The 18,798-nt window shown below is 33.1% G+C and overlaps 2 protein-coding genes and 1 long non-coding RNA gene across 3 annotated transcripts; 2 read left to right on the top strand and 1 right to left on the bottom strand.

Moving 5' to 3' along the window:
- The first annotated feature begins 386 nt into the window (after positions 1-386).
- LOC9311689 (non-specific lipid transfer protein GPI-anchored 2) lies at positions 387-2,322 on the top strand. The gene is made up of 3 exons (XM_002877248.2): positions 387-959; positions 1,737-1,817; positions 2,015-2,322. Exons 1-3 carry the CDS (start codon positions 596-598, stop codon positions 2,158-2,160), a joined length of 591 nt encoding a protein of 196 aa, XP_002877294.1. The 5' UTR covers positions 387-595; the 3' UTR covers positions 2,161-2,322.
- Positions 2,323-2,770: 448 nt separating this feature from the next.
- On the top strand, positions 2,771-7,955 carry LOC110228485 (probable LRR receptor-like serine/threonine-protein kinase At1g51860). The gene is made up of 7 exons (XM_021026124.1): positions 2,771-3,390; positions 4,385-4,931; positions 6,542-7,020; positions 7,169-7,313; positions 7,408-7,479; positions 7,576-7,647; positions 7,730-7,955. The coding sequence occupies exons 1-7, from the start codon at positions 3,309-3,311 to the stop codon at positions 7,818-7,820; spliced, it is 1,488 nt and encodes a 495-aa protein (XP_020881783.1). The 5' UTR covers positions 2,771-3,308; the 3' UTR covers positions 7,821-7,955.
- Positions 7,956-14,092: 6,137 nt separating this feature from the next.
- On the bottom strand, positions 14,093-15,661 carry LOC110228602. The gene is made up of 2 exons (XR_002332071.1): positions 15,128-15,661; positions 14,093-14,408 (listed from the first exon to the last, which is right to left on the bottom strand). It is a non-coding gene; the product is annotated as an uncharacterized LOC110228602 (long non-coding RNA).
- Between the last annotated feature and the right edge of the window lie 3,137 nt (positions 15,662-18,798).

Raw genomic sequence — 18,798 nt, 5'->3', positions numbered from 1 at the left:
TTTTCATAGTACTATCACAAAAATCTTACACATTTTTCCAACTCATAATTTCCTATTTAACCACAAAAGAAAAAAACGCATTATTCTTTGATTGATTTGATTTTGCCACCACAGCTCCTTTTATATACGGCAACAAATTAATGCTCCTTCTGTTTTTTAAAAGTTGTCGTTTTAACTGTATTTGGACAAATTAAGAAAAGGTATACAATGACTATATTAACCTCATAAAAATGACAAGTAATTATTTACAAATAATTTGTGTTCAATAAAATGAGTGTAATTTGGGTAGTTATTGGCATAAATTACATTATTACCTTAAAACGACAACTAATTAAAAACAAAAAAATTTCTCTAAAACGACAACTATTCGAAAACAGAGGGAGTAACATTTTATGTACTTTAAAACTTTTTTATTAGTTATTTTTTTTATAATAAGAAACTTTAAAATACAGGGAAAAAATAAAATAAGAGAGGTAGGTGGAAGTTATTAACACGCATTAATGGCAACTAACGAAATCCTTTAATATAGCTTTGTTTCCGCTCACAAGATTTATATTCACAATTCTTTTCTTCTCTCAAACCAACGCAAAGAACAATGTCTAACGTTGTAGTAATCGCCGTTGTTCTCATCACAGCCTCGCTAACAGGACATGTGTCAGCACAAATGGATATGTCTCCATCGTCAGGACCGTCGGGAGCACCAGACTGCATGGCGAACCTAATGAACATGACAGGCTGTCTCTCGTACGTTACGGTCGGAGAAGGCGGAGGCGCGGCTAAGCCGGACAAGACTTGTTGTCCGGCGTTGGCGGGGCTGGTGGAGAGCTCGCCGCAATGCTTATGTTACCTTCTCTCCGGTGACATGGCGGCTACGCTTGGAATCAAGATTGATAAGGCAAAGGCTCTCAAACTTCCCGGAGTTTGCGGTGTCCTCACTCCGGATCCATCACTTTGTTCTCGTATATTTCTCCACCTTCATTCTAAGTTTTGGTTTTCAAATTCATGGAAGTTGTTAAGTAAATAATCTTGCATGCAAATATAGTTATACGAACACTAATGAATATTCATGACCAAAAATAACTCAAATGTATAAACTTATAGTAGTCAAAAATTTGAAAATAAGAAGCTGAGTCTATTAGGAGATAGATATTTTGAAACTGAAGTCTACGAGATAGAAATTGAAGGAAAATATAGACAAATCTTTATAAATGAGTTTTTCAAAAGCATGAAATACAGTGTACTATATGTTAATGTTTATGTATATGTTAATTGATAGGTGATTTTTGATTCATATAAATACTTAATTTTCTTTGTGAAATTCTAGAAAATGAAATAATGTGGATCGGATACCTAAACTACATAAATTGAGAAATATCTTAAGAATGAATCAAATTATTCCTGTATATGTCACTAATGTTTGAATCTTGTTAAAATTAATAATCAATAGAAAATGTGATTTCATTTATTCTTATTGGACGAGCCATCCAACTTTACTAATTACTCAACTACTTTTGTCAGTTGCCGAAAAGTATCACATGTTTTCTTCTTTTTGTCTTATTTTATTTTCCTTTCTTGATGTTAAAGTTACTGAATTACGAATTTAGACCATAACTTTATAAATCATCTACTTTGAGCTCAGATTCATGCAAATTACACGAACAAAGTTCATACTAATGATGAGTGACTCAAAAATAATTCTTTTAAAAGAGTTCTAATCAATTTTCTTTTGTTACCAGTTTTTGGTATTCCAGTTGGAGCACCTGTAGCTATGGGCAACGAGGGAGCCTCCCCAGCCTATGCTCCAGGTTCGATGTCAGGTAAACGATCCACTTCATTTTGCATTTAGATTCTAGAAATGGTTTGGTTTTTGTTTGTTCCGGTTAAAGAGAAGATTCACCACAATTAAATCAAACTTTTTTTTTTTTACTTTAAAAAGATTATTTTGGTTTGGTTTAGTTCATTTCAGTTTGATACTTTGCTAACTCATTAATCATAATGATTGAAATTTGAATAGGTGCGGAATCACCATCACCAGGAGGATTTGGGTCGGGTCCTTCGGCTAGCAAAAGAGCAAGCGGTGCATCAAGCACCGCATCTTATTCTCTTTTTCTCAATCTTATAATTTTCCCATTAGCTTTTGCGTTTTATATCTATTGCTGATTTCTTTTTCTTCCAACCATTAACAACACCATTATTTGTAATGTATTTTCTTAAAAGAGTACTGTTGCTTTTGTAGGCTATGTTCTTGAATTTATTACTTTGTGTGTCCGCGGATTATTTCTTCATTCATCTTATTGAATAAAGATTGTTTTTTTTCAATAACCAGAAGATACCGGACCGAAACCCAAAATCATTTACTAGGATTTGCAACCGTTAATCGCTATGTGAATTTTTATAAGGACATTTCTCATAATCATGGAATATGTGATGCGTGGTGGTATACAATTAGATGATGAATGTTTGATATGGTCATAAGGATCCGTAAGTATCAACCATGTTTATCAGAAAAGTTGCATACTATCGCAAACAAGTGATAAGCTGAAAATTTATCAACAAATGCTATGGATCAGTTTGATAGAGAAAAAAAAGTCTACGTCTAATAACAGGTCGAGACTTTTAATAGAAATTTTATATTGAAAGTTAAAGGAAAAAAGTAGGATTGCTTAATAATTTTTGTTCCCCTTCGTTTTAACAAAAGCTTTCACGTATTATCTAGACAGAGGAAGACACTCACCAACTAAATAAACAAGATTTACTCATTCTCCCTTTGTCGTTTTCTATTTCTTTGTTTATAGTTTCTTTGATTGATTTCTGCTACCAATTCTAATTTGAGTTCTTCCACAAGAGAGAAAAGAAGAGGTCGTAGGCAAACTAGGGTATTTGCTTTCTAATTTTTAAGATTAATCATATACTTTGACGAAATTCCAATATCCGGTATAAGAAAATAATATCTTAAGAAACAAGACTAACGGTATTATGACAATGTTACTCGAGCGGGGTTTATTAATTCGATTCTTCTATGTGCAAACATCCCACATAGATCATTTGCCTATTTAAGATTTGATCTAGGGGTTTTAATTAGTCTTCTTGTGGTGCTTTTGCGGAAAAATCATTTTCAAAGGACTTTCTCAACTCCGAAATTATATCATAAAAATGGTAATGTTATAATCACCCTATCAATATAAATGTTGAAGACTTAGCACAAAGTCTACACAACCCTTAATTAACTGACCAATTATTTAGTGTAATCGTTGCAACTTTTCCCAACAAGAACAATCCTCCTTTGAAACAGAGCAACCACCCAAAAAATGAAGGCTCCTAATGTGTTTTTACTACTCTTGATCACAGTATTTTCCATTTTTCAATCAGCCCAATCTCAAGATGAGTCAGGTTCTTACTTTGTTTTCTTTATCCTTTTCTGGTTGATGGCTTTGATTGTTATACACCTAAACCTAAAGCACCCTTTTGAAGTTTGTTTCTTTGTGATAAATCTTAGAAGAAATTTTATTGTATTTAGAGTTAACAATGATAACACCCATATATAATAGAAAATTTTCTAAATTAGTAAATTTTAATTAATCCTCTATCATACAAGGAAATACTCCATCTATTTCATACTAAGTCTTGTTTTATAACTTAAATTTTCTTTAAAAATAAATGTCGGTTTATATTCTTTTTTTTTTTAACGTCTGGATTTATTATTTATTGCAAATTATGAGAACTGTTACATAGACGATTCTACAACGGACAATTCCTTCCGACCCTTATTAGATCCACGATAGACGACACCTTCTTCTTCATACTCACCTCCTTCACCTCCTTCTTTATGCTCTTGATGGACACTTCCCTCTCTGCGTAGAATCCTGGCGAACGGCTATAATTGTACATCGCTGGAGATCTCCTGCACACTTGCCTCCAATAATCTGCAAATTTATTAATAAATCGCAGTATCTGGGACTCGAACCCCAGACCTCTGGGTGTAGAAACATTAATTAACCCTTGTTCAGTCGGTTTATATTCTTAATGCAGATTTTTGATAAAATTTAATTTTATCGTTACTATTTTAATGTATTAATCAATAAAAAAGTTATATCGTGTATTAACAAGGGATTAAAATGAAAATTTAACATTTTTATTGAGAAAACCCTTAAACCACACCTATAATGAAACAAAATAAATATATCATAAAAATACAAAAAAAAAAAGTTTCCGAATTCTAGAGAAGATTCATCCGTTCACGCACTTGTAATTGACTAGTCAAGTTGGGGTTCACGAGTTTTGACGGTCCATGATTAAATGACCTCAAATACTTGATACGAAAGTTACATATATTGCTACCAAATTTACCTATAAAACTTATATTTATTAAGTTTTTCATGAACAGGATTCATCAGTTTGGATTGTGGGTTGATCCCAATAAACACAACCTATGTGGAGAGGTCGACAAATATAACATACATATCAGACGTGAGTTACATCGACAGTGGAGTGGCCCGGAGGATCAATAAAACGTTATTCACTCAATTTCAACAACAGACTTGGGAATTAAGAAGCTTTCCAGAGGGTCAAAGAAACTGTTACAACTTCAACCTCACAAAGAACTCGAAATATCTTATAAGAGGAACCTTTTTGTATGGGAATTACGACGATTTGAATCAACTTCCAAGTTTTGATCTTTACATTGGTGCTACCAAATGGACTTCTGTTTCAATCCAAAGAGTGGCAAGTGCATCAATCCACGAGATCATCCATGTCTTAACACAAGACCGTCTCCAAGTTTGTCTTGTCAAAACAGGAGAAACGACACCGTTTATTTCGTCCTTGGAACTTCGTCCGTTGAACAATAATTCCTATGTCACTCAAAGTGGATCGTTGATGTTGGTGAGCAGAGTTTACTTTCCACCGACTGATCCAACTCCATCATTCATCAGGTACATTTTCATAAAGATTTTTTTTTTGGTAGGCACATTTTCATAAAGATTGTATCCTTTGTTTCTGGTTTTTTGGTTTTGTGAACTTGTTAATTTTGTAGAAAGTGAAACCAAATAAAGTTATGTAGTTTTGTTTCATTTGGTTGGAATTTGGTTAGGTTTTAGTTAAAAATATATTAAATATAAATATATAATTAATGATTTAATTAAATTTCTATTTTATAATATGATTATACCAAACAACTAGATTTTAACCCGCGGTACACCGCGGGATGATTTATTTTTAAAGTTAGTATAAAAATAGAGAAATTGATAAAAATGCCTCTTTTTCAATACCTCTTTTCAAAAATGCCCCCTTTGAGAGTCCATTTTTAAGTTTGCCCTCTTTTAATTTTTAATGACCATTTTACCCTTATTTGAAACAAAATTAGGTCCACAAAATACAAAATATTTTTTGGCGGGAAAAGTGATCCCGCAATTTTCCCGCCAAAACACTTGTAAAAACCTTTAAAATACCTTGTAAAATTTTCCCGTAAAAAGTTTTCCCGCCAAAATTTTTTTTTTTGGCGGAAAAAATTGACAAGGTATTTAAAAGGTTTTACGGAGTATTTACAAGTGTTTTGTAAGGTTTTACAATGTATTTTAAAAGATAAACAAGGTACTTATAAGGTTTTATAAGGTATTTATAACTTGTAAAACCTTATAAAAAAAACCTTATAACTTGTAAAACCTTATAAAATAGCTTGTAAAATCTTATAATATCTTATAAATACCTTATAAATACGTTGTAAAACCTTTTAAAATACATTGTAAAACCTTATAAATACCCTGTAAAAAACCTTTAAAATACCTTGTAAATTTTTTCCGCCAAAAATTTAACGCCAAAAAAATTGCGGAATCACTTTTTCCGCAAAAAAAATTTTTTGGCGGGAAAAAATTTTACGGGAAAATTTTACAAGGTATTTTAAAGGTTTTACAAGTGTTTTGGCGGGAAAAATTGTGGGATCACTTTTCCCGCCAAAAAATATTTTGTATTTTGTGGACCTAATTTTGTTATATTTTCTTATATATTTGTGATATCTTTTATTAAAAGAAGGGTAGTTTAGTCATTTTGTACATAAAAAGGGGTATTTTTAAAAATGGACAGCCAAAGGGGGCATTTTTGAAAAAGGGTATTGAAAAAAAGGCATTTTTGTGAGTCTCCCATAAAAATATATGTTTGTTAGATTTATTATTTATTTCAAATTATGAGAACTGTTAGAGCATATATGTACAGTGGTGAGTCTCTCAAAAGTCTCTCATGTACAAAAATATTATTATTTAATTACATGAGTTAAAAAAGTAGAGATAATCTCTCATAATCTTTCATTTGAGAGAATCTCTTCATTTTTTTTGAGAGATTATGTAATTAAATAATAATATTTATTATTTTAGTAATACTTTTGTATATGAGAAACTATGGTGAGAGATTACCACTGTACATGCTCTTACATAGACGAGTTGTATGTTGTGGATCTAACATTTCAATATAGTTCAGTTTACTTCTTTTTTTTGGTTTGTTTGTTCTTCGTGTTTGAAAGTAACAAAAGGAGCCTCTCTTTTCTCTATAGGTACGATAAGGATATCCATGATCGAATGTGGGCGCCATACTCTGATGACAAAACAATGTCGTTAAGCACGAATCTTCCTGTGGATACAAATAACTTGTACAATGTTCCTCAACTCGCAATGAAAACCGTTCTTATCCCTATTAATGCTAGTCAGACTCTAAACTTAGGGTGGACTCTCAACGACATCTCTGCACAGTCACATATATACATGCATTTCGCAGAAATCCAGAATTTTCAAGCTAATGAGATCAGAGAGTTTGACATTACTTACAATGGTGGCTTACGTTGGTTTAGCTTTTTCAGGCCAGAAAAACTCAGTTTAACAACTATATTCAATCCAAGAGCTGTGAGTTCTTCAAATGGAAAATTCAATTTCTCTTTTGCCATGACCGGTAACTCCACTCTTCCTCCTCTTATCAACGCCCTCGAGATTTATAAAGTCTTGGACTTTCTACAACTTGAGACAGATCAAAATGAAGGTAAGCTAACTTAAACATGATTTATTGAGGATTATAAATTCCAATTTAAATTTTCAAATGCTTTTTATACTATTGTTGAATTATCTTCACTTCCGATGTGGGATATTCTAACCGATCTTTTGTCTCGGATTTTCTAAATAATGATTAGTTTCTGCTATGATGAACATCAAGAACACATATGGATTAAGCAGAAAGATAAGCTGGCAAGGAGATGTATGTGCTCCTCTATTCTATCGGTGGGAAGGTTTAAACTGCAGTTATCCTGACTCTGACCCACCATTTGTCATATCCTTGTATGTTTTGTTTGTTAATCATCAAAAAAATTTGTATTTTCCGTGTTTTCTTTTTCACAAGTTTTAACTTTTTTGGGTCTACTTTGAACATTAGGAACCTGACGGCGAGCGAATTGACCGGTACCATAACACCTGAAATATTCAAGCTAACAAAGTTGAGAGAATTGTAAGCATATGAAACTCTAACACTAAGTATTCGGTATGATTTATCGCGTTGAGAGAAGGACAATAACTTTGCAATCTTTCTCTCTTCAATGTACAGAGATTTATCAAAGAATGATCTATCAGGAGAGATTCCGGCGTTTTTTGCTGATATGAAGCTGTTGACATTCATGTGAGCTTCTATTTTTTACACCCTCTCTCTCTATCTCCCTCACTCTACTCTTTTTTAAAAGATTCAATCGTTTCAATTGCAGAAACTTAAGCGGAAACCCAAAGCTCAATCGCACAGTTCCAGGCTCTCTTCAGCAAAGAATAGAGAGCAAATCTTTAACACTATTGTTGTAAGATTTTCATGGATAAGTATATCAGGTTCCTTGTAACAATATTTACATGTAGTGTGACTAATGATTGCAGCATATTGTTTTTATTCCCCCTTGTGGCTATTCTCCCATGTTTGTTTAATTTTGTACATTGTATTCCATGTCGTGTGTGTGAATGTTACGTGTAACAAACTATATTATATATATAACAATAATAATCCATGTCAGTTGAAATGTTAAGAGATATATATGGAAATGAAAAAAATCATTGTCTGTGTATCAAGCTACTTGTTGTCTTTGAGAAAGACCTTCGTAATGCATAACATGCTTTATCGCAAGAAAATGTTATTCAAAACACAAGAGAAAGACCTGAGTTGATTATGACTTTCCTGTGATAAAATCAATGCCACATAAAAATTCATTACTTTTTGTCACTCTATTTTGGACACAAAGACAGATGTGGCTATACTGTTGTTGCTCTGTTTGATCATTCTGTTTTGATATGCGTTGGAGCATCGTATTCAAAGATTTTTCTACTTCTGTATTAAAAGAAAACATTTTTCGTCAAGATTTCTAGCCTCGGAAATTTGTTTGAAACAATTAATTAATTTCATCTAGTACACAACTTGAGACATGATTATATAACCCAAACAAAACGTGCCTTGTTTGTCGCTAGCAAAACAGAGGAGTATAGACGAATTGTATCATAGATTCATAATAGATTAAGGTTTCTCTTACCTCTAAATCTATACATAAAGATCTTAATGTTTTTTTGATCAAATACATAAAAGAAATAATGTGAAAAGTAGATCAATACATAAAAGTATTAAAAATTTCTAAAGTAGATAGATATATGTACAAAATAAAAAGATAAAATCAGTTTATTGTTTCTTGATTCGTCTAGCTCTTTTGTTGGTAACAGTAAGAGAGTCTTGTAAAACTTGAAGTCGAAGAAAGAGTTTATTATATTCATCAGCGGTTCCAGTTTCATCTGCTAGCACTTTTCCACACCAATTACACGACCTGCGAAAGTAATTTATATATCCAAATTATAAATATAAAACTTAACAATTAGAAAGATAGATGGAAAAAGAATTTGGTGAGAGCACACATACTTGACGGAACCGGCGATCCCTTCACGGCGGATTGGAGTTTTGACGCCACAGTGACCGCACCACATCCTTTCTTCACGTGTTGTTGCTTTTGCCATCTTGGTTCAACACAAAACACTAATTAGAACTCGATTATGATCGTAGATGTGTTTATATAGAGATACCAATTCAAATCTATCTGATTTCCTTTTAGGTTTTGAAAAGTTGTTTGATAAAATAAAAGGAAACTTTATCATAGCTAATAATTTGGTAGATTTTGTTGTCTTTTTAAGGGATTTAAATAAGTTTTATGTGTTTATTAGTCTTTGCCTTGGAAAGCAAGCAATTTTAGTTATTTATTGTATTATGTATTCAATGGACACGAGTTTGACTTTGAGGTCTTTGTACATTTTTTTTTCTTTTTCCCCTCTTCTTTATTTTTGGCATTATTTAAATGAAAAATAAAGACCTGGAAAAAGGAAATTTTAAGTAGCGTTGGGTCCAAGTAATTACTGAAGTCATACATATTTATATTTATACATTTCAACTTTGTAATATTGTACTAAAAAATTACACCTAACTGAGGTATCATATTATTCTTAATACACACGACATCATTTGTAGTTAATTAATGAGCAAAAACATGACTTATTGTATGTGTTTTGAGGAAAGCTACTAAAAGTTTCAAGAATTTTATACAATTACAGGGCTCAACTACAAAGATGATGAGATCTGCGATTTTGATAAATGGAACGATGATCATGTATTTGGAGTAAAAATTGTTTAACATAAATGAAATTATTAACATAAAGTTGCTTGACAATGAATGTTCGGGCAGTGATTTTGATGGTGGTGCCTATTTTTGTATCATGGGATAGTGATTTATATACCCTCAGACACTTATGAACCGATGGACTATACTCTGCTAGAAGCTTAAATTTTTTATCACGAAGTTAAGATTGGGGTAAAAAATATTGAACAACTTAGTCATTATTTTTTTTAAAAAATTGTATTTTGAGAAAGAATGTTATATATCGGTCCAGGAATCAAACAATATATCACTAAATACAGTGTTAATGATACCTTGGGAACCATTGCAAAAGCCCACATTGTATTTGCGGATAAAGAAATGCTTAAGGCTATAAGTGCTCATGCATGGAGCTCGCATATATGTTTTCGATTACAGTTAACTTTTCAAAAACAGATAATGGAGTGAAGATTCGTCAACATCTTTACATTAAGGATTATCCTGATTTCATGAAAAAACCTGAAAATTCGACATATGAGTCGGTCAACGTAATCAGGAAGCCATTTAGAGAGATAAAAAAAAACTTACCTCCATTGATCTCGATTAATTCCTCTATTAGTGATGTGGCCTTGGGCTTTTATGAAATAGACATGGAAGTTATGGGATTTGTGGACTATGTAAATGAAACTTCTGATTACGAGTGATAATACTAATCTAAATTAGGTTATCTAATGAAATCAACGAATTAAAATCATACATCTTGATCTTCTAGTTTAAATTTCAAGTTTCGGTTTCTCCTTCCGCTAGTTCGTTTCTTCAAGATCCAACTCAAACATTTCGTTTAGTATCTCCATCTATAGTACATTGTCAATTTTTTCAAGTTGTTGGATGTGGCTACGGAATTCAGCTCGAAATTGTCTCGCTTTCGTCGCCATAGATTTCAAATAACATGCAATATAAAAATATTTTAAAATATTATAATTATTCTTTGTAACATGATGTAGAAAACTTAAGAAATTTGTATTTATTGTATTTTAAAAATGGACAAAAAGTAGTATTTTTGAAAAATGGTGTTATCAAAGTATTATTTTTGAAGTTCTTCCTAAAACTTTTGCTTATTTTCTATAGTTCATGTTTATGAATGCGGTACAAAGAAACAAAAGTTTTTGCATGCAAAAATACAAACTTATTTTAAGTGACTTAAGTTAAGTCGTTTCTTGATTTTTCTCTATGTTTGTCTCATGATTAAGTTCAAACTGGTTTTTCTTAATCAATCCAAAATCAAAGTGAACATTATCACATATCAGCATTATAGATCCTTTTTTGGAATTAAGTTCAAGTACAATAGTTAGAATTTTGAGTTTGAATGTCCAACAACAAATCAAACATGATAAGCGATAAAATTAATTTTGCACATATTTAGTTAAAACATGTATAGCATAAAGATCCAACCTCGCGGATCCCCATGTGATCAAAAGTCCTCCTCGGAGATAATGAATCCAAGTCCACAGTATCAAAAACAAGCATCTCCCAATAAAAATATTTCTAAAGGTATACGTTTTGCTGGCGTCAAATATAGTATAGAGAAACGACTTCATGAAATTAACTATGAACTTTAATTAATGGGAAAGTTCGAATTTAAGTTCGAGCTGCTACAAATTTATTTCTACCATAGATTTTTCTTATAGATTTGTTTATAGGTTACTACCAATTTATAGGCTGTCACAGATTTTATTTCTACCGCAGACTTATCTTACAGATTTTGTTGAGGACACCGGATATTTTCTTTGTCTCACAGATTTGCTTCTGCAGATTTGTTTTTCTTACAGACTTATTTTCATTCCCGTAACTGCAGACTTATTAATAGTTACTACCGAATTATGATAAGTCTGTATGTTGCTACAGATTTGATTGACTAAAAAATAATTACTAGATTGACTCTTAGTTGTCACATATATACATTTATTATGAATCACAGAATTATTTTTCATCATGATAGATATATTTGACGAAGTAGTCACAGACTTATATTCTACAGATTTGTTTGTAACATCCCAAATTTTCCAAATTGGTAGTTGGACCATTTGTAAAAATAATAATAAAAAAAAAGACAAAGCCCATTAAAAGCTCAAGTAACCAATAAAATCGAGAAAAGAGTTTTGTACGTGTGTATACATCTTCTTGTTCATAAGCCGCAAAGAGACAAAAGGTTGAGCAACCCACCCGTAGTCATGAGATCGCCGTCGTTGATTAGTTATCAAGCCGTTGACGTATTGTTGTCGCTGTGAATCTTGTGGAGGAAGAGGGAGGTCTCACTTGGAAACGTGATGGAGGGAGGTGGTACTCTCTCACCGGAAAATGAAGAGAAAGGAAGGAGAAGGAGAGTGGAGAGAAAGAGGAGAAGAGGGAGAAGGCCACCAGATCTGAATCGGAGAACCACCGCAGCCACCGTGTGTCACCGGATATTGACACCACGAGTCATACGATGTCAGCCGCTGTCATCGGAGTAACCGTCACCATCGTCGAAACTGTTAAGGGTAAGGAAACCCTAGACTTTTCTATAACTTGCGCAGGAAGTTTCTAATGTTGCCTTGCTATGTTTCCTTTGGATTGTTGAGTGAGTCATGTGGGCCTAACCGCCTTGAGCTTGAACCGCCTTATTGAACCGCCTAGCAGATCCGTGGAGAGCAATCGCCGAGAAAGGTATGCAGCAAAGGCAAAGCTAAAGTCTCTCGTGTCGTCGTTGTTGTGTTGATTATTGAACCACATATTAACCAGTTTAAACCGAAGAATCTTAATTTAATTAAGACAAAAACCGTAACTTAATTCACGTGGACGTGAGTTGACTTGTAGTTATGTGGTACGTGAATAGAAGTATGGTGTTATGCGATCATATATAATTGGGGATTATATTGGTTTTGTTTAATTATTAAACCGTGGCGTTGGAGCAGTGGTCACATGATTGTTATCGTAGAATTATTAAATTGGGTTGGTTTAATCTCTAAACCGGAGCTGATTGATTTAATTAGAGAAATACCAAAAATCCATTAAACCAAGATTGTCTCATTAATTGATTTGGAGAATTTGATCATAGATTATTAATTGGAAAAATAATCTTTGATTGGTTATGTAAACCGTTGCAGATTGAGAAGTGTTGTTGAACCGGTCTCACGTTGTTTCTAGTACTAAACCGAGGAATCAACCCGAATAGCTAAGGTGAAGACTAGTTAGTGTCACTTTCATATACCGATATGTTTAGATAGTTACTTAGTTTAGGGTTAAGCCGAACATATTTGGGTGGTGATTGTATATTATATTTATACGTATTTATATGTAGATATATACCTATTTATAAAATGAACTAGTATTTTAGAAAATGAAAATAAAATAAAAATGAATATTTTAGTGCGGGTTGTGTGATTCGTGAAATGCATGTTTGTGTGGTAAATAAATGTTGTGTGATGAGAGAATGTGCTAATGACACGATTATGTGGTGAGCCGCAGAGAGAGTCCTATATGAGAGATCCTTGTAGTTGTGTGATGGTCTATGGACGCGGGTTGCAGATAGATCAGGATGGCTGACGAGCCGACAAGTATGAGGTGCACGGAAGAAGTGCAAAAGGCACGAGGGATCCGGTTGCACGGAAGAAGTGCTCAGGCACGAGGGATCCAGTACGTACGGGTAGACGGCGTGTGTTATACGTTCGTATCATACATGCCTTTATGGTAGTGGTTATGGGACGTAGTCTCATTTGTTTGATGTGTGTGTATCTTTGACACGTGATTGCATGCTTGTCTTAGGTTTAGACTTTGTAATTGTCTAAGCGTGTTTGTGTATGAGGACTTCGTGAGCCCTGAGGCTTGCCCTCACTGAGTGATTTTTAATTGCTCACCCCTCTCTCTTTTACAGGTTGGTTAAGTCAAGAGTTATTTTTCCGTTGTTATTGGCGGGTTTGCATATAAAGATAGTTTGGACCAGACCAGGAAGTCAACCAGCTCTGTGTAGCGGGTATGGGTCCTTTCATTGTTGATACCCTTTAATTACAGATTTATATTCACAGACTTATTTTAAGATGCTACAGATTTGTTTGCTAGAATCTACTATACGATTTAGGGTTTTATCCTTATATGCAATCAAATATGCGATCAATTAAACAAAGCTGTAGAAAACAACAGCAAGTGTCCATGTAAAAATTGATCATCTGCTAGTTAAAGTGCAAGCAAACGTTAAATTCATGTTTCAACATTGATTCCATCTTGATTGAAATATTAAGTATACATGCGATATATAAAATTTGAGTAAGGTGATAAAATTGGTTAAACATAATTATTTTAAACACTTTGCTAAAATTTGAGATAATTGGCTATTTGTAAATATATTGACTTTAAAACAAATAATTTTACTACAAACCGTAAACAACTTTGTCATCAATTAACCAAGAACTATGCTACCAAATGTTTTGACTTAAATCCATTGGGATATAACTTTATTTTATGTTTTAGTCAATACAAGCTCTTAAGACCGATACAATAAACTCAATAGAATCTCTTAAGACCAATACAATCTCAATAAACTCTAATTATTAAATCCAATCTCAAGAGAAAGACCAATCAATACAAACTCAACTAAAAATAAACCTCTTACATAGAACTATGACCAAAGCACACAACCATATTTTTGAAGCTCCTTAACTCTTGTATCTCTTTCTCATAACAACTGAACACAACTTTTTGAGCTCTCCAATATCCTTCTCACAACCTTGTGCTTTGATGGCTTGATCAAGTATGAAAACAGAAAGTTGGCTTCAATGTTAGTGCCACACAATACTTGAGCCAAACGACCAAGAGCAAAATCTGACATTTCCATGACTATGACTAACGAACACACACCCACACAATACTTGAGCCAAACAAACAAACTTGCAAAACTTAAAAAAAAAAAATCTACAAAGCAAATAAAGAATTCTTAAGAACTATAAATAAATTTGCAATCAGATGAGCAACACATAGATCTGCTAAATAAATCTGCAATATCTGAGAAAAAAAATCTAAAACTACAAATAAATCTGCAAACAAATGGAAAACAAACAAACAAACCTGCAAAACAAACAAATAAATCTACAAAGCAAAGAAATAAATTGGTAATCAAAACAACACAACCAACAAACAAATCTGCAATACAAAATTGATAAATCTACAACGACCACCATTAAATCTCTGACCTAACCCACAAATCTGCAATCAAAAGACTACTAATCTCCGAGAACTATCGACAACGGCGGAGATCTCCAGTCGAGAACAACCCTAATTTCCACCGGAGACGAGGAGGAGACACACTGGAGAAGAATGAGTCACCGGAGACACGCTTGAGAAAAGAGTCACAGGAAAATATAAAGAAGACGCCAACCGAGAAGAAGAGTCAACGGAGAAGAAGAACGGAAGCATCACTGCCGGAGAAGAAAACTCAGTGAGAAGCAATGTCAAAGCACTCACCGGAGAGTAGCGTTGGGTCGCCGGAGAAGCAGCATTGAAGATCTTGCCGGAGAATAAGAATCGAGAGAATTGGCTTTTCTGTTTTTTCTTTCGACGACGGAGAGAAATGAGGGGGAAGAGGAAAAATTTTTAGGTTCAAAGTTTGTGTTTAATTGATTTACCAAAATAAAATTATTTTTGAAAATTAAAATAAAGAGATAATTGGGTGTAAGGTAACCGATCTGGGCAAATAAAATTTTCGGGGTTATGGAAAATTGTCCAAGACATTAGTAAAATTTAGCCCACGTTTCTTCCCATTTTGTCCTCACGCACTTGTGTAGTAGCCATGTTGATTTATCTTCATCTTTGTCTCATATTTTCTCTCTCTGAAACCTTTCTCTTAGTCTCGTCGTCCTTTCATCTTCGTCTTCGAGAACTTGTTTTTGCTCTGGTGAAGTACATAATTCCCGCCGTTGTCACTATTAAGTCGCCGTCTCAAAGCGTATTCCTCTCTAATTCGGTAAACCGGAGGATAGAATTTACACGAAGTTTTGTTTCTCGATTTCTAAAAACTAATTTATAGTTGAATATACTATATGTGAACCAATATAAGGTGAATAAAGGGTAGATTTTGAGAGACGACGAGTAAATCATAAAAGATAACGAGACAAATTGTACTGAAAAGTGTGAGCAATGTTTTACTACTTTGGAAAGATAATGAACATGTGTAAAATAAAATCTTTCAAAATTCAAATGAATCAATTTATGCTCAAAAATTCGAATTGATAAAAATTTAAAATTAAAATCCCGCGCAACGCGCGGATACATAATCTAGTCATAAAAATGATAGCATCTATTTGAAGGATTAATTAATATTAATAATATTATCATTAATTAAAAATATAAATAATATAATGGGAAAATGTAAAAAAAAGCATGAACTTTCAAATTTGAGACGAAAAAAACATGAACTCTCGAAATACCATATCAATCGTAAAGTTCGTTGACTTGGCAATTTCGGGCGTGACGTTAAATTTCCGTTAACCTTAAACATGAATTTTTTTTTTAAGTCAAACCAAACTTTACGATTTGTATGACATTTCGTGAGGTGGTTTTTTTGTCCCAAATTTGAAAGTTCATGTTTTTTCAATATATATATATATACACGTATGTATATACGCCTGTTTACTTAAAGAGTATCTATAAAGTATGACAATAGAAGATTCAATAATTAGTTCATTCTCTTTGATACTATTTGATATTTTCTGTACATGTGGAAAAGACAACTCCATCCTTTACTATAATTAAACTATTTATTTTTAATTTTTTCTTTTTTTTTTCTTCCTTTCTTCTTCTCTTCACGGTTATGTGCAGACCAAAATCAAATTTTTTTGGGTTTTGATTATGTGAATACCAAAATCAAAATTGGGGTAGATTCTGTGATTTATAGATGGTAGTGGTGATGATCATACCGATGGCGATAGATGATGATGATACCGATAGTGATAATTTTATCGGCGGTGGTCATAGTTGAAATATCGGTGGTAGTTTCAGTGATTTACAGGTGGTGGTGGTGATGATGATATCGGTGATGATGGGTGATGATGATATCGACAGTGATAATTTTACAAGCGGTGGTCATAATTGAAATAACGTCGGAGAGAGTCCGACGGCTAAAGGATTCATGGTGGATTGAATAGATCGAGCTGCGAAGTCTAAGACCTTGACGGAATTTGCCAATTAGAGATTTGATGAGATTAATTGATCAAGGTAGGAGAATAGGTTGTCGACGGCAACAACCATTGTTACATTCTTCTGGGTTCAATTTCATAAACGGATAACAATTTCATTAGCTACGTATATAAAATGCTAACATATCTTAAACGTAACAATTATATTATCATGATAAATGAATACGCTAATGTATAAGTTAACGGAAATAATTAAATTACTAAAGTAAATAAACCGGTTAATACATAAGTTAGCTGATATAATCATATACTCCCTCTGTTCCTAAAAGATTGATGTTCTAGCTTTTTAATTTGTTCCACAAAGATTGATTTTCTAGATTTTTGTTTTATTTTTTATTAATTGATATTAATATATCGTAAACTTCAAGGTGCAATGATTATCTGTTCTATATTACTATTGGTTCAAACTTATTAAAAAATGTTTGATATAAAAAAATAATTGACAAATAATTAGACAATGATTGTTTCTTAATATATGTAAAAACTCTAAAACATCAATCTTTAAGGAACGGAGGGGGTAATAAATATTTTAACACGATAAATATTAGTTTACCATGTAACTTATAAACTTATCGCGATATAATATGATTTATCGAAAATTGAGTCATAATCGAAAATTTGACCGAAACTATTATCTGAAATTTATGTCTCGTCGATATCTATTTTGTTATAACGTTAAACAATTTGTTACATGCGGAGGGGTATTTTTGTCTAACTTATACAAGTTGATGAGAGAGAATTAATTATACAAAAAACATGTATATATTCTTAATTTTTCAGTCATCTGTGTATTTAGATTTAATTGACCCTTACTTAAATGTTTATAAATTGAATTTAATTTTCTATTTCAAAAGATAAATGTTATCAAAAGTAAATTTTAAACTATAGATAACTAATTTCATTTATTTAAGAAAAATTATGGTATCTTTGAAATTGCAATTCTTCTTCAACAAGCTTAATAATATGGCATGTATATAAATCTCATTACTTATTTACCTAAACCACTTACTATATTTTTCTATAACTATTTTGAGATTTTAGGAAAATTAATCACCTTCGATTATGTTAATAAAACATAGTATGGATTTTTCTTTTAGATAAATATGTAAAAATTCTCAAAGATTTATTTAACAATACAGTATATAAACTCACAAAACACAATATATAACATCAATTTTGGTATGTTTAGCTCTTGTTGATGTGTTTTTATGTATTTCTCTTCCTGTAAGTTTGTTGATGCACGAAATTACACAAGTACGAATAAAGAGATCTCTAGGGAAGTAAGAAAAATCTTTCTATTAATAACGAGCCCGAAACATAGGCGAATCAATTGGACTTCAAAGGACGGTCTCTTCATGGTATAAGTTGAGGACGACGAGTCGATTGTGATAAAAGACATGCTTGATTATTGAAGACGAGCTTGATGCTTGAGAGCGAGCTAAGGAGCTCGGGAGCGAGCTGAGGAGCTCAGATTGTCCTGATAGCTACGCCTTGTATACAAGGCTGCCTACGTACCCTTTGAAAGGATCAAGCCGTTCGTAGTTCATGTTATAGAAGAGCCGAGGAGCTCTAGGACGAGTGGAAGAGCTGAGGAGCTCTGGGACAAGCCAAGGAATTCGGAGAAGACCTGAGGTGCTTTGGGACGAGCCGAGGAGCTCGGAGAAGAGCTGAGAAACTCTGGGATGAGCCAAGGAGCTCAGTGAAGAGCAAAGGAGATCTGAGACGAGCAGAGGAGCTTGGAGAAGAACTGAGAAGCTCTGGGACGAGGCGAGGAGCTCGAAGAAGAGCTGAGGAGATTTGGGACGAGCCAAGGAGCTCGGTGAAGTGCTGAGGAGCTCTAGGACGACCGAAGGAGCGCGGAGAAGAGCTGATGAGCTCTGGGACGAGTCGAAGAGCTCGAAGAAGAGCTGAGGAGTTCTGGGACGAACCAAGGAGCTCGGA

The sequence above is a fragment of the Arabidopsis lyrata genome, assembly GCF_000004255.2.
Source record: "Arabidopsis lyrata subsp. lyrata unplaced genomic scaffold ARALYscaffold_5, whole genome shotgun sequence".
Classification (NCBI taxonomy): Eukaryota; Viridiplantae; Streptophyta; class Magnoliopsida; order Brassicales; family Brassicaceae; genus Arabidopsis; species Arabidopsis lyrata.
Note: the sequence above shows the minus strand (reverse complement) of the source record. Positions and strands in the feature narration are given on the sequence as shown.

Bases quoted from the DNA above. Each gene is read 5' to 3' on its own strand.
- LOC9311689 (XM_002877248.2), top strand. From the start codon at position 596: ATGTCTAACGTTGTAGTAATCGCCGTTGTTCTCATCACAGCCTCGCTA. The intron at 960-1,736 runs GTATATTTCTCC...TTTTGTTACCAG, and splicing joins GGATCCATCACTTTGTTCTC to TTTTTGGTATTCCAGTTGGA. The intron at 1,818-2,014 runs GTAAACGATCCA...AAATTTGAATAG, and splicing joins TGCTCCAGGTTCGATGTCAG to GTGCGGAATCACCATCACCA.
- LOC110228485 (XM_021026124.1), top strand. From the start codon at position 3,309: ATGAAGGCTCCTAATGTGTTTTTACTACTCTTGATCACAGTATTTTCC. The intron at 3,391-4,384 runs GTTCTTACTTTG...TTTCATGAACAG, and splicing joins CCAATCTCAAGATGAGTCAG to GATTCATCAGTTTGGATTGT. The intron at 7,314-7,407 runs GTATGTTTTGTT...TTTGAACATTAG, and splicing joins CCACCATTTGTCATATCCTT to GAACCTGACGGCGAGCGAAT.